At 34.1% G+C, this 14857-nt stretch overlaps 1 protein-coding gene across 3 annotated transcripts in view; it reads right to left on the bottom strand.

The window, feature by feature from the left end:
* CDH10 (cadherin 10) overlaps positions 1–14857 on the bottom strand; it is a 92454-nt gene that overhangs the window by 27886 nt on the left and 49711 nt on the right. For all 3 annotated transcript variants that reach the window (XM_077786143.1, XM_021546401.2, XM_077786142.1), the window contains exon 3: positions 5471–5765. In XM_077786143.1, coding sequence (XP_077642269.1) covers positions 5471–5765 — 295 coding nt within the window. The remainder of the gene's footprint in view (positions 1–5470; positions 5766–14857) is intronic.

The following is a 14857-nucleotide window of genomic DNA, read 5'->3' as shown; positions in this document are numbered from 1 at the left end:
AGCAGAAAAGTTTTAAGATGCAATAAAGATAAGGAATTATTATAGAATATATAGGCTGTGAAGATAAATATATAAAAAGAGGTCTAAATAGAAAGTTCTGAAAACTTTTCTAAAGTACACTAATAGGCAAAATCTGCAGGAAAATCCATCTAGAGGAAAATAGACTATCTGCAGTTCTGAAAAGAAATCTCCAAATTATCAGAAAGAGATAGGTAAAAAATATGGACAGAGCAGAAGACTGACGTCAAAACTGTAAGATTTTTCTGGGTCACTCACTCTGAATGTAAGGAAAGGAAAAAGTGAAAGATGAAAATCCAGTAATCAGTACAAAGACTTCAGAAGAATACCTTGTCTTCTTGGATATTGACCCAGCTGAGAGATCCTGAAGTTAGCCCATTTATGTCTGCCTTTTCTATGTTTAATCAGCAACAAAAGAAAGATGAACAAGACAACAAGGAATTTATGGGCCTTTGTCAAGACACTCTGTTTAATAATAGGAATAGCCATATTCTCAGATGTCTGTCTGGTTAGTACCACAGCTGGAGGAAGAAATCAAAACTGCTGTTGTGGTCTGAAAGAGTCTGGTGTATGGCTACATCATGATTTGATAAGGTTTATGGATGGAGGCCTATGGAGTAGAAGAAGACTAAATAGTGGTTTTCTGACTTCCTGATCACCTTATTGTTCCTTCTAGTACCAGGAATTTCAGGATGGAGAAAACCCTGTACTCCAAGGGTGCACAGATTTCAGTCATATTTAGTTTTTATTACCTGACCATTTCATTCTTTTTATTATGTCATACCATGTTTGCCTTCTTTCTGGTATCCAGATAAGTCCATACAAGGTTCATATGAACACCTCACCACTATAGCTACAGTACAGATGTGTAGAAATAGACAACATAGTGGCAAAACTGCAGAATAGTTGACTTTTGGGAGTTTTCTTAAAGTAGAGATAAGATTGAGCTGATTTGAAATATTGATATTTAGCACCAGGACAGAGAAGTCAGTCACCAGGTCATGGCCAAGGTTTTGAGAACACAGTCACAGTATAACAAATATAAGGCACAGGCACAAGTTGTAAGTTAGTAGTCATATTAAAGACTGATATGTATTTAAAGTATAACAAAGAAAAAAAAGAGCAAATATTTATTATCTATAAAACACCACTTGTGTGGCAAAAATACATATAATAGATGATGACAACTTCCACAGGAACTGGAAACAATGAACAAAGAGTATTGTTTCAGTGTTGTGTCCTCCAATAAGAGGCATGATATCTGATCTCTATCTGCACCATCTATGTGCACAAGTGTCGTTTTGATTTTTAAAAGTGTTAAGTTTTCTTTTATAGTTTTTTGAAAGTTTTAGTTTCTTTAGCTTTCTCATAATGTTTGCATATTTGAGAGTCAGAGTTCTTACACAATTACATGTATAAATAGAATAGTTTACATATTTCTCTGTGGGTAGAGAGAAATGATTGATTGATCTTTGGACCAGTGTGTTGGAGAAGTGGTAATTCCATCCTCCAATTCAGTCACCTTTGAAATTGTTAAATACCAGATGTTTTAATAAGACTGGGTCTTTTCCTCTTTTGAACTTACCAAGCTTCTGTGTACTCATTTCATGTCCAATAGCGACACACAAAGTCCTCTTTCACCTTTGATAGTGAAAGGGGCATGTATTTTATTTTGCTTTTCAACCCATTTTACTATTGCCAGTCACCAATCCTACTCTTATATTTAAGGATCTTTCTCTGTGCAGTTGAATAAACTTAAAAAACACTCTTTGTATGTTTGGGTATGTTTATGGGTATGTTTATGTAACTGTCTAGTGGTCCAGCCTTCACACCTGATTGATAGTAAACTATTGAACTTGGATGTACCAATAGTAGCAAGAGTGAAAGCCATTGTATAAAAATATTGATGCATTTTTGGTGGATAATGCTATCATGAAATCATATCATGTACTGGGTTTGAAAGGACCCTTAAGGATCATCAGCTTCAGGAAGTCCAACTTCCTGCTTCTCACAGGACTACCTAAAATGAAACCATAAGAATTCAAGATACACTGACACTTTCCTGGGGAGCCTGTCCCAGTGACAATCTCTTGATGAAGAACCTTTTCCTAATGTCTGATCAGAGCTTCCCTTGACACTGTTCCATTCAATTTTCTTGTGTCCTACTGCAAACCAGCAGAGAGGGGAGATCAGCATATCCCCTGCAAGGGCACCTGTGACAGTGAGGTAGTCATGGAACAGATGCACCTGCAGGACTGGGCAGGAACTTGTCACCGTTGTCCCCTATCCCTGAAGTCACTGCATTCAGGGAAGTGGAACAGAGTGAGGACAGGGAATCCTTCACATGGTGTTCTGTCTGCTTGGCAGGTCTGACCCAGGAAAGGCAGGGTGTTGTTCTCTTTCTCAGTATCTCCCTTTCAGTAGCAGTATCTCTCTTTCTCAGATTCCCAATATACAGCATGGTGCCACACCATGTTGACTATCCTGTGTTAGATAATGAAAATAATTCAGTTCTGATAGTACCACACTTTTTTATAGAACCATATAACTCATCTCTGCTCAGGTAAGGGCCATGGTAATTTGGCTTCACAGTTTCTTTTTCTGGCACCTATCACTGTGAAATGATATTTATATCATAAACTCCTCTTAATGTTTGCAGACATTTATAGAAAGATTAACTGTTTCTACATTCTCACAGAAGTGACTACTACAGGGGACATGCAACAGAATGTGCGATTACATCCAAGACTGCAATTTCTATCTGAATTCCTTACATCAAGCCTGACAATTCGTTAGCCCATGGCCAACAGTACAGGGCAAGTAATGGGCTGCTCACAATACTATAACTAAGAAAAAAAAATTAAAAATCCAGAGAGAGAAAAATAGAGAAATGTAGAAATTTCTATGTATTTTCCTTTGAATGGGGAAGTGAAATTGTAATAAAAAATGTAATTGTCACTTTTTTTCATAAATTTCTCTTGTAAGTTGCTGTACTAAAAATGCTTGAGTTGTATGATGCCAGAAAAAATAGTAATTTAAAAATATTTTGTAATAATGATGTGATCATATATTATTGTGGTACCAAAAGATGAAGAATTTTAACATAATGACTTCACAATTTCTATTAATTCTATCTTTCTCAAAAGTTTTATGCAGCTTATGCTTTTAGAAGATTTTTCCTATTTATTGTTTAGCCTTTAGTTTTCAGAAACTGAGTAGATTTTTTTAAGTTGGAGAATTAAATTAGTGTTATGAAGAAATGAATCAATGTTGATGAATACTGTATAAAATCAAGTCATTCTCTCATGGACCACAGATGAATATATACCTCTAGGGAGCAGACATAAAGCTAAAAGTAATAAAGATAAAAGAAAATGCTACCTATCAGTTTCTCTAGCAGCTGAATGACTGCATTTATAAAATCCAGGAACATGATTGATTTGAACTGAGTTATAATTCTCTTAATTATTATAATTTTATTGACAAAATGAAGTCCATTTGTTTCAGCACCGCTATTTATGTAAGATACAAGGTTAACACATTAAGTACACCCAAGGGGTTTTTTTTGCTGCTTTTTGTTTTTCTATAAATTATTGTTTTCTAAATATTTTTCTTATCATCTTATCCCATTTTTTTTGTTGTTACAGTGCTGACTTTTTGCAGTTTCAAAATTTTATGATCTATGTACAGCTGTACAGATACACTGGAGACTTGCAATCAGAATACTTTAGAGGCATTGAAATAATGCCATGAATGTTTGAGAACAGTTAAAGAAAAAAATATAATTTATGGAATTGAGACTGATGAAATGAAGAAACAATAGCTTATAAATTAGTGTTATACAGTAGCATAATATTTAATGAAAACACTGAGTAATTTCTTATATCTTTTCAATTATGTTTTAAACAACACCTTTTGGAATTTATAGAAATAACATGAGAAATAAAGTGGAACTCTGATATATACTTTTCAACCCTACTGTAACCTTGCCATGTGCTTCTCAAGAAAATGCTCTTGAAATGTTCTTTCAGGATGCACTTCCAAGATGCTCTGCCTAAAGCTGTATATCTTTATGGCAATTTAGAAAGCTGACTGGTACATTAGTAAATTTGTATTACATTTTGTTAGATTCTGGAACAGTAAAGGTGGAAGATTTTTCAGTTCTTGTCTTTACGTGGGCTGATTTGATGAGATTTCAGTACAGGCCTACACAATAAACTGTCAGATTTCTTTATCTTTCTTTTTAAAATTTATTTTCCTTTACAATAAAAACTAGTTGCTGAATGCTGGAATTTTAAAAACTGATTCAATCACAAACTGAAAGTGGATTGAAATATTAAGAATAAAAAATTATTAGTATTATGCTTCCATACATTGCTGCACAGATTTTCTGAGGCCATTCTCTTTCAATAATTATGCTTTTTTTTCTTTTTTAGCATTTTCCAAGGCCCAGGAAAGTAAGTACTAAATCATCAATACCTGTATATATAAAATATCTTAAAATCTTGTCATCTCAACAGGCTAATTTAGTCATCTAAAACATCTATTTGACCTATTCAGGCAGTGGAAGTGATTAAAATGGTAATAATAGCCTAAAATTGTATTGTATATATTGTTTGTTTTCTGAATTTTTAGAATTTAATATTATGACCCCTACAGTTATACAAATAATAAATTAATATAATTTTTTAAAGAAACATCATATTTTAAAGTTTTTCAAACTTATTCCTAATGAAATTTATGCACTAATATCAGTTATAGCTTATATTCTAAAATGTTATTGGTTGTAAGATTCACCAGCTGGCATGATCCAGGCCACAACATTGTAGTTAAGATAGGAAGAAAGAGTAATTCCAACAGTTGTTTAATAGTCATGAATGCTTCATTTGTGGATGGAGTTAAGGGAGGGAGTGAAACCACAAGTGGATTCATCTATACAGTAAAAAAGTGAAAGAACAGAAAATAAAGAGGGTGTCTACCTTCAGACAGTGCATCAACAGTGCATGAGTCAATATATAATTCTCCTCACCCACAGAGAGAGTGGAGACAGCTCTCCATTCAGTGCTTATCACCAGTGGGAACTTCCAGTGAAAATGAAAGAAAAAAAATAATTGATCTTTCAACAGGGTAATTTAGCTGTCTTATTCTAACAGCTCCTAAGGAGGAGGATGATTCACCATTGCCTACTATCTGTAACATTCATATTCCAAAGAACTGTAAAGACAATAATTCCAAGTAGAATTATAATATAGACAATAATATTCCAAGTAGAAACAGATCTCAGATCATAAAAATCTGGTTCTGAATGCCATTTCAGTATTTGAACAAATATGTCAAAATGAAAAATACTTATCAGGTAGAATTCTGCACATGACTGACTTTTGAAAAGATGGGGAAATAATTTGTCAAGTAATGAAGAAAAGGCATTTGTGCCTTAGTACAGAGAACTCACCTACTACTGACATTTCAGGAACACTAGCAGTGTAAACTTCTTCTGGAAATGTTGGTTCATTATCATTGATGTCATGGATCTTGATGACAAACTCAGATTCAGGTTCCACTGGTCTCAAAGTTCTTCTATTGATAGCTTGGGCACGCAGGGTGTAAAAAGCTTTTTCTTCCCTGTCAATTCTCCGAGTTGCATGAATATCTCCTGTTTTCTCATCAATTATAAAAAGAGTACCAGCCCCATCTCCTGACAAAATGTATTTGAGGGATCCATCTCCCTTATCTTGGTCAGAATGAAGCTGAAATGGAAGAAGACAGTATTTTGTTTAGAATAAATTAAAAGAATGGTTGTTTTTAAACATCATTATTATATTTGCGACATATGTGGTTGATACCATTAAGAAAGTAATTTTAATTCACAGTCAGTTTCCTAACTTAGCTCCAATTTTCTAACTTACCTCCAAGAATCTTTCAGCTTGACTGTTTTGGAAGATTTTGCTTTTTGCAGCAACAACTGTTCTCTGCTAAGAAACCTCTGCACCACATTCCTAAGGAAGATTTTTATGTTAATACTGACCTTTTCTTTCCTTGAAGAGATCCTATTAAAAATTCACAACTGCTGTGCTACTTGTAAATTCACTAAGCAGATAAAGAACATGGCTAAATACAAGACAATTAAGGAAATCAGAATCACTGGTTTCATGAAATAATATATTTTTTATATTTCATTTAATATTATTTATACTTCTCCCAAATTGAGGAACATTTAATTTTAAGTCATTATCACTTGTACTCCATCAACTATTGTAAATAGACTAAAGGAAAAACACCCAAATTTATTAAGTATTGATTTAACACTTATTATTTAAGTTCTATAAAGCTTAACTTCACATATATAACTTGCAGTCCTGACTGCCTTTATGTGAAAAATTATTCAATTATGCTTTGTTGTTCAGTACAGCAGTGTGGATGATGGCTCATTTGATTTTTGGATACATTTAGCATAATTTCTCTAAACACCTTGGTGGAAAGGTCCTTTCAAACTCATTGATTCCATAATTAACTGCAATAATCTGGCACTCAGATTTATTTTCACCATTAAATATATTCTTTTTAGTAAACTTTTGAGTTCAGCAGAAAGAGCAAATAAAGTAGAAGCTCTTATTACAAAAATGAAGTGCAAATGTATTTTCTTAAACCACACCCAAGAAATATCAGAATATTCCACTTTAAGATCTGGTGCGGATTTTCTTTCTAAAAATAGTTATTTGCACACATAATAATAGCATTGATTAGATCTGCAGTAGGAGTCAGTCATGTGAAAATTTTTTGTTAAGTCTACATTTCACATAATGAAAAATGTTATACATGTATCACAATATAAATATCCCCCTTGTTATGCAGCCATGAAAATATTTCTCATTTTCATCTATTATGCCCTCATATTGTCTTCCATAGCATCTGTTTTAAGTATTAGAAGTAAAAATATTTAATTATTATGGTTTCCTTGTCTTTTGTGGTGAAACCAAACATACAAAGTGGAATGGTGGGATAAACCAAAGTCAAGTATAAAATTTCTATGTTGTGAAAAATTTTCAAACACTGAATATTTCCCACAGACTTGATGTTGTGAAAAATTTTCAAACACTGAAAATTTCCCACAGATTTGATATATGTGGAACAGACTAAACTCACCAGGCATCTTGGATCAAAGCCTTCATGGTAGAAATTTGAATACTATCATGTTCTGAACTTTTATTTTCTACATTAAAGTATTTAGACCTATTAAACTTTGTTTACACTACACACGTGCATGTTTACTTTACAAAGTGAGTATTTTCTTACTGTGTATTTTCATTCTACAGCAGATATAAAAAACAGGAAACTGCACCAATCATAAAAGAGTAGGAAGGTAGATGTTAAGAAAAATCCTTTGCAAATGAATATTTTCTTTCTTTTCCTTCTGTTTCTCTTGATGAAAAACTGAAGGATTCAAGCCATTCTAACAACTCTTTTGAGGAATGAATTTTTAAAGTGAATTTTAATCCCTCTTGCTCCTCTCCTGATGGCCCACAAAAATTGTGACCTTTCACACCTCCAATTAACCCTTTCACCCTTCTTTTTAAGGGACTAAACAGTATCTTCCAAGCTGTGTTCCATTTTAAAATGTCATCTAGTGTAAGTAGTCCTTGAGTGTTTTCTTCTCCATGTCTTCCTGGAATACAATTTCATTTCAAAAAAATGTTGGTCCTAGGAACTCACTGCTGGTCCATGACCGCTCTACAAAATATTTTCATAGCAGAATGATGAAGAGCATGGTAAGAGGCTGCTCTTCTTTAGACCTGTGACAGAAATACAAAATAAAGTCCTGTTTGAGGGATCTTTAAATGGGCACATTGCAGTTTTCCCAGATGCCTTCCAAAACCAGGTGTGGTATTATTAATTCTTGAGAAAGTTTAGAATAGTGTATTGATGCTGCAGTGCCTGTTCATTGACTCAGAAACCAGTAGGCAGCCTGGCAAAATCTGTTCTAATACATTATCTCCAGAACAGAATAACTCCATGCCAACAGTTCCCAACAAGAGTGTCTGGCCAAATTTAACATACAAATAATGCATGGAAATTGTTTTGGAGAGTGATATTTAGCAAAACTATGCCAGGAAGTTGTAAAATAATTTAGCAATCCAAATAATTATATTCTGGCGCCTCAAAATATTGCCTGGCACTTGAAGCCTGAACACTGTAGTGAAGAAAACTAAATCAGAAAACTAAGAAAGGCCATGCACTAAAAAATATGAAGCTTTTGAACAAGTATATTTAGATCCAAATTAGCATGTGAAGATCTTTTAACATAGTTATTTGTCTAATAAATAAAGTATTATCATTGTTGATGATTTTCCCTTGCCTCTCCTGTAGCTATGTGTAAATCTTAGTAAGGTAATTTGAAAATGGTTTTTATGCCCACAAAATTATTAACATATTACTTCTGCCAAATTCTAACTTCCTACTTGTGTGGTTGTTTTTGTTTGTGTGGCTTGGGGATTGTTGTTTGTTTGTTTGTTTGTTTGTTTTCCCCCACACATATATTAGCCAAAAGTCTTTGAGACTTTGTGACATTCACATGAAGAGTTTGAGGGAGCTGAGAGTTGCACTTCACAGTACCATAAAAGGAATACAAACCTACATAGTTAAAAGAACACTATAAGCTATAACACTGTGGGTTTTTTAAAAAAAAAATATTAATAATGCCTTTGGTTTGGTAATCCAATTTAAATTATATGTATATACATAAGAGTCCAGAGTTATGGCAGAAAAACTTCAAATTCAGAATAACCTTTCAGGTCTTTTTGAGTGATTGGGAAACACAAAACTATAGATAAAATGAGAAAATCTTCCAGAAATAATTCAAGGGGTGAAAATCTGTAGTATAGTTAAATAACAGAACGGAATACCTCCCATTTTTTTTTTTTTTTCAGTTCTTAATTCCATCCATATGCTACTAGAGGAATTAAGGTGACTAAAGACTGCCCAAGGTTCTTACAGCCCTCTATGGTGAATCTTTACCCAATTCTGAAATGCGCAAGCAGTTTGTCAATCAGTGCTGCAGAGTTTTTTTCATTTTACTCAAGTACTAAAAAAATGTTCTGTACAATATTTTTCTGCTACTTTTAGCAGAGTGTTTCCTATAGTTATTTTAGCTAATGGGCATCTGTGATTCATGTCAGACAAGCTGAGAAATGGAAAGACATCTGTTTCATTTAGCAATTTCATCGCACAAAATGATCAGCTGTGAAGATGTGGTTTTGTTTTCATATCTGTCACTGATATTTTGCAAACTCCTGTTTCAGTGAATTTCTTGCTGTTCTTTCACAGAAATACTTCCCTTTTCAGCTGCACTGGTATATGTAGTTTATGCATATTTTCCCTCACTTTATAGGAAACAATATCAGTCGGTATTATTTTATATAGCCCTGTTTCATCATACAGTAATTGCAATTACCATGAAAGATATTTTTGCATATCTTCTATCTAAATTGGTTGAACAACCTTTTTAATCCAGAAGGACTTTATATAAATTAAAAAGGAAGATCTTGTTAAACAGAAGATAATATTTACAGAGGGCCACAAAATGGATTATTATGTGAATATTTAAAAATGAAACAGTATTACCAATCCAAGATGGAGACAAAATCAGGCTTTAAGAGACAGATTTACCTTTTCTTCAATTATGGGAAAGCACAGAATTAATGCACATGTTACATCCTTCTTTAGAGTAAATGCAACCATAAATAAAATGAGCTCATGCAAAGATGCCCCAATCAAATTCAAATTCAGCTCAATAACTGTCACTATAGGACACGTGAAAGCACAATGTGAGCCACCTGCTATTTGCAAGGTAAAAAAGAAAATTTATTTTCTGACTCCAACTTTTATGCTTTTCCAAAGGTGCCAGTGGATTGGAGAGTGAATGGGCCACCTCTCCAAAGACATTGGGCAAACCACTACTACATCAAATTTCTCCACCCCCATGAAGGAATGCAAAACAATATGTTGTTTATAGAAATTGTGTGGGAAAGTTTTCTAACAGGATGTAAACTCAGAAGGCTTTAGAAAATCTTAAGAATCAGGGTGACAAATAACTTTTTAAATCTGTAAAAACTGTTGTAAACTTTCAGAAGACTTTACTTGAGCAACATAATAATTCTACTTCAAAAATTCCAGCACAGGAAATCAGCGTTAATTAACATCCAATGATTCAAATCAAACCTGAAACTCAGGATTTTGTGATTTCTTTCCATCTTGCCCCATGAAATCCATGCAATTCTGGAATTTCCCAAAATGAGTATAAACTAAGTGGACTTTCTTTTCTAATAGCATACAAAGTGTTAATCCTATTTTCACCAAAAAGTGACAAGACACTACGCTGAAAACCAGAGAGAAGATTGGGCTAGTCAGATCTATTTTATCATACAAGCTACTTCTGGAATTTGAAATTATTTATGACAATGAGAGATAAAGACTTTAAGATTTGTCACACATATTTGTATTTGAATTTCTGATTCAGAAGTCTTTCTATGATTTTTCAGAGATTGGTATTCAAAAAACTAGACACCAGATATGAGTGTATTAAGAAACTTCCCTCTAGTTAGAAAACTTACTGTAAGTCTTAATGTACTTCAAGTTATTTTTAATCTTAATTTATTATACTATAATGTATAGGACACTTTCCAATACAATTTAAAGTTTCTGTAGTCTTTGCAAAATGACAGACTATTTATTTTAATATGAACTTACTAAATGGACTCTTACTCTCTTACTTTATAGTAGTAATTTTTAATTGTACAATGCAGCAATTTTTTTTGCTACTTTCTTCGGCAGTGTGTCAATATTTCAATTTAATCTTAGTATCATAGGAACAATGAGACCTCAGTATACACTTGAATTACTCTATATTTTAGATTTTATACAAATAATTCAGAGTGTATCCTAAATCTGAGGATAAATTTCAGGGCAAATTGTAACCTATTAGCTTTTTTCTAAGTAATTATATTAGCATTGTAAAGCCAAAATACATCCTAGAAGCATTTGCCATTTAATTCAGTGTTCTAGTGCACATTTAATATTAGCAACTTGACTGAATAATTAGTTGAATAATAAAGATTGTGTCCCTAAACATAGTCACAACAGTGGGCAGATTTGACATGAAGTCAGCAGAAAATAATTGATACAGAATTACCACAATGGAGATATTTATTTTAAGCATCATGAACTGAACTATTAAATGATGCAGTTGTTTAACATTAGCTGCACTTACTGTTTTCGATTTTCAGACCAGCTCAAATCCTGTGCAGTGTTCTCACGGTTGACAAATGTAACAGTCATGGCTTTAAGCCACATTTTACTCACCGAAGAAGTTCCCTTATTTAAATTTATCCAAAAGGTAACATTTTAAGGAACTCTTTTCAGTGATCCTGTAATTTGCACTAGGTTTTATTCAGACATGTCACACATTAAATTTTCTGACTCAGTTATATTGTCAGTTTCCAGGACTGTGCTATTGTGGGTTATTTAAGAGGAGATGGGGAGAAAGGAAAAAAATAGATTTCAAAAAGAGTGCTTTTGAGAGTAGGAAAGATAGGGGATGAGCAAACTAAAGTGGAAGCACAACAGCTAATGTAAAGATGAGGAATATTCTGAAATTCTTTTGCAGGAAATGGAAATGAAAAACTCCAGTCTGCAGTGAAGACTGTTTTCAGACTGTGTTTGCTTAACTTGATTCATTATCAAAAGAAAAGATAAAAATATTTTCCACCATCTTTATTGATAAACTTCACAGTAGTTCCTTGATGTCCAAAATTTTTGTTTGTTCTTAACAATATTTTAAAATGGTAAGATATAAATTAAAATTAATATACTTTTTTATCATTTCTTTCCACATCCCTGAGTGAAATACTATCTATCACATAGATAGAATTGTAATTTTCACAGCTCCCTACAATTTTCATTACTGATATAATCATGAAGATTCTCAAGTTCTAGAAAATAACCATGTTTTTTCATCACTAGACTTGTATCTTTTTCCTCTTACTGTAGATTATTTTTAAGGGAAGAGTCAAGTCCGAAGAAGGTAAATAGTCCTGTCACTGACAAAATATTCTAGGACTTCAGGTGAGAAAGGCTAAATTTTTTAAGACATATCATATGAGCAGTAGTTAAAGGTCTTTCATAGATGCACTAAGTCAATATGCCAATACCCAATCTCCCTCCTCAAGCCAAGGTCTTTAACTTGTTCAGAGAGTTAGAACAAGAAAGTTTCAGCTTCATTAGGTTGCTGTAGCTTCCACTCCAGAAGACACACAATCACTGAGCTAAGATGAAAGACTAATTGAATTTCATACACCAAAAAGTTCTTGCATAAGCCAATATGTATATTGTCTTCCAATTTTCATGTAATAAATAAAATCTGTACATCAGGTGAAGACAGAAAGCAGAGAAGTGCCAGTAGACCTGAAATGCCCTTACTTCCTTGTTGCCCTGATTTTTAAAGATTTTCTAAAACCTTCTGAGTTTACATTCTTGTAGCAAACTTTCTTGTGGTGGTGTGTTTTTCTTTACTTTGATATTTGTTTAATATCTGTTCACCCCCCCATCCCTAATCTCCTCCTCTCCCCAGTTGTCAATCTTCCCTAGCTTTTCCCTAACCCCCTCATCTCCAAGTTGTCAATCCTCCCTTTCCCTGCCCCTTTGCCCAGAACATTCCCTGTCACTCCTCCCAGGTTCCCTCCCCTGCTTCCAGAGCAGTCCCTGTCTATTTAGTGAGGCTCAACACCCTACTGGTTACTTTGTGTTATTCCACTCCCCTGCTTCCCCTGATAGGTTTGTCATATGTTAGTCCTGCCCTAAACTCCTCCCATGCTATTCCCTCATTGGTTGCTGTTCCTATACCCCTCCTCCTGAATTCTTGTATAAAACCTCTGCTCCCGCTCCCGAAGAGGTCTTGGGGCTCACTGAATAAAACCATCCTGTTCACCCCCAAGTCCCGTGTCGCCTCCGTCTGTTCCTGCACCACTGACTGGGACAGCAGAGTTTCACAGGGGGAGCGGCTGCCCATTCTCTTCCCTCTCGCTGCCCAGCATGGCACCGCTCGGGGAATCGCGGCGAGGGGAGTGCTTGCTGCACTACAACACTTTCTCACACACTTTCTGTAAATAACTTATTGTTTTTACATTCCTTCATAGAGGTGGAGAAATTTGATGGACTGGTAGTTTGTCCAGTGTCGTTGGAGAGGTGGCACTTTCACCCTCCAATCCACTGCCACCTTTGGAAAAACTATAAATGCTGGAGTCAGAAGATGAGCTTCCCTTTTTTTAAATCTTTACAATAGCACCGGTACACGCCATGCTTTCTCATGTCCTATAGGGACACTTCCTGGCACCTTGAATGCATGTCTGGATGTGAGTAAGCAGAAAGGAAGTCTTGTGTTAAAGAGAAGAAAAAAGTCCTGACCCATGGGAGTTGTTAGGTCCCCATTCATTAAAGCTCTGGACTGAACAAAGAAACATTGTTTGGCTCTTTTCCTACTGAAATCGATATGGCACAAGCCTATATTCCTACTTCTACAAGTAGTCTCTGTATACTATCCTGTGGTCTCAGAATGAAAAAAAATATCTGCTAAGATTTTCCTCAGACTTGGAGGTTTTTTAATATCCATGGTTTTTATGTGCTATGTTTTTTGCCTGGTTTTTGACTAAAATAAAAATCGCTACTAAATATTGTATAAAGGAATAAGTAGTTTCCAGAACAATCTCTCTATTCCACCAAGGAACAGCCAACAGCCTAGAAAGGTAAATATGCTAAAAAAGCATATACTTTTCTTTCACTGAATTCACAATAGCTTCATGTATTTTAAAACTTAGGGGTTTGTCTGTTTAGTTTAGGGTTTTTTTAAGGAAAAGTCACCACTTATTCCTATGTTCTCCGCATTAATCACAAAAGAGTGGTTGTGAGACCAAATTGTAGGTTTGGGGTTATTTGTAAACAAGAATTATTTTATTATATATTTGCTCATATATGTTTTCCTAAAGTAGCCTAGTTATTAACAAAATAATCATTGAGACAGTTAGTTTTTATATACCCTAATGTATAATTTGCACTAGACATATAAAGTACTTTTTTAAAACAAAAGCAGATCACATTTAAAATATTGATACTTGGTTTATTTTGCCTACTGCTGGAGGCTATTTAAAAACATGTTACACAAGATTGTTTCAGTCTGAAATCATTGTCACATGTCAATTGGTAAGAGCTTTGAAGGTTTTCTACCCTTGTGATATATGCTTTTTCTCTTCATGTATACTCTGTATTTATCACATAGAAATGATAACCCAGGAAGTGGAAAATGTTGACTTAAGTGGAGACTGTACATCAAAATTAAGGAATAAAAACCATTTTAATAATCTCCAAAACAGTGATGTCCACAATAATAGAGCATTATTGTTAAATTCAATCTCAAGGAAGAGGAGCAAAAGACAGAGATGATATATTTTTTCATATGTTTCAGAAGACTTCTGATGAGTCTGAATTTATACTATCTTTAATCATAACAATTAAAACAATGAGAGATAAAGATGTCCTGTATCAATCCTGACCTCATTTATATCATAGTGAAATCAGTGGGACTATACTCCCATCCTTCCTAAAAGGTCTGTATCCTTCAATTTCAACACTTCAGTCAAGCAAGTCATGCCACCAAATATCCATATTTCCAACAAAATCAGAGTACTGCAGCTGTATGCAGGTCTTTAATTCATTGTGTTTATTACCCACACCTCACGCTTTACTATACAGTCATTTAACAGTGAAATCCTAACATGCTAAGTTCCTGGAGACC

Source organism: Lonchura striata, chromosome 1 (assembly GCF_046129695.1).
Source record: "Lonchura striata isolate bLonStr1 chromosome 1, bLonStr1.mat, whole genome shotgun sequence".
Lineage (NCBI taxonomy): Eukaryota > Metazoa > Chordata > Aves > Passeriformes > Estrildidae > Lonchura > Lonchura striata.
Note: the sequence above shows the minus strand (reverse complement) of the source record. Positions and strands in the feature narration are given on the sequence as shown.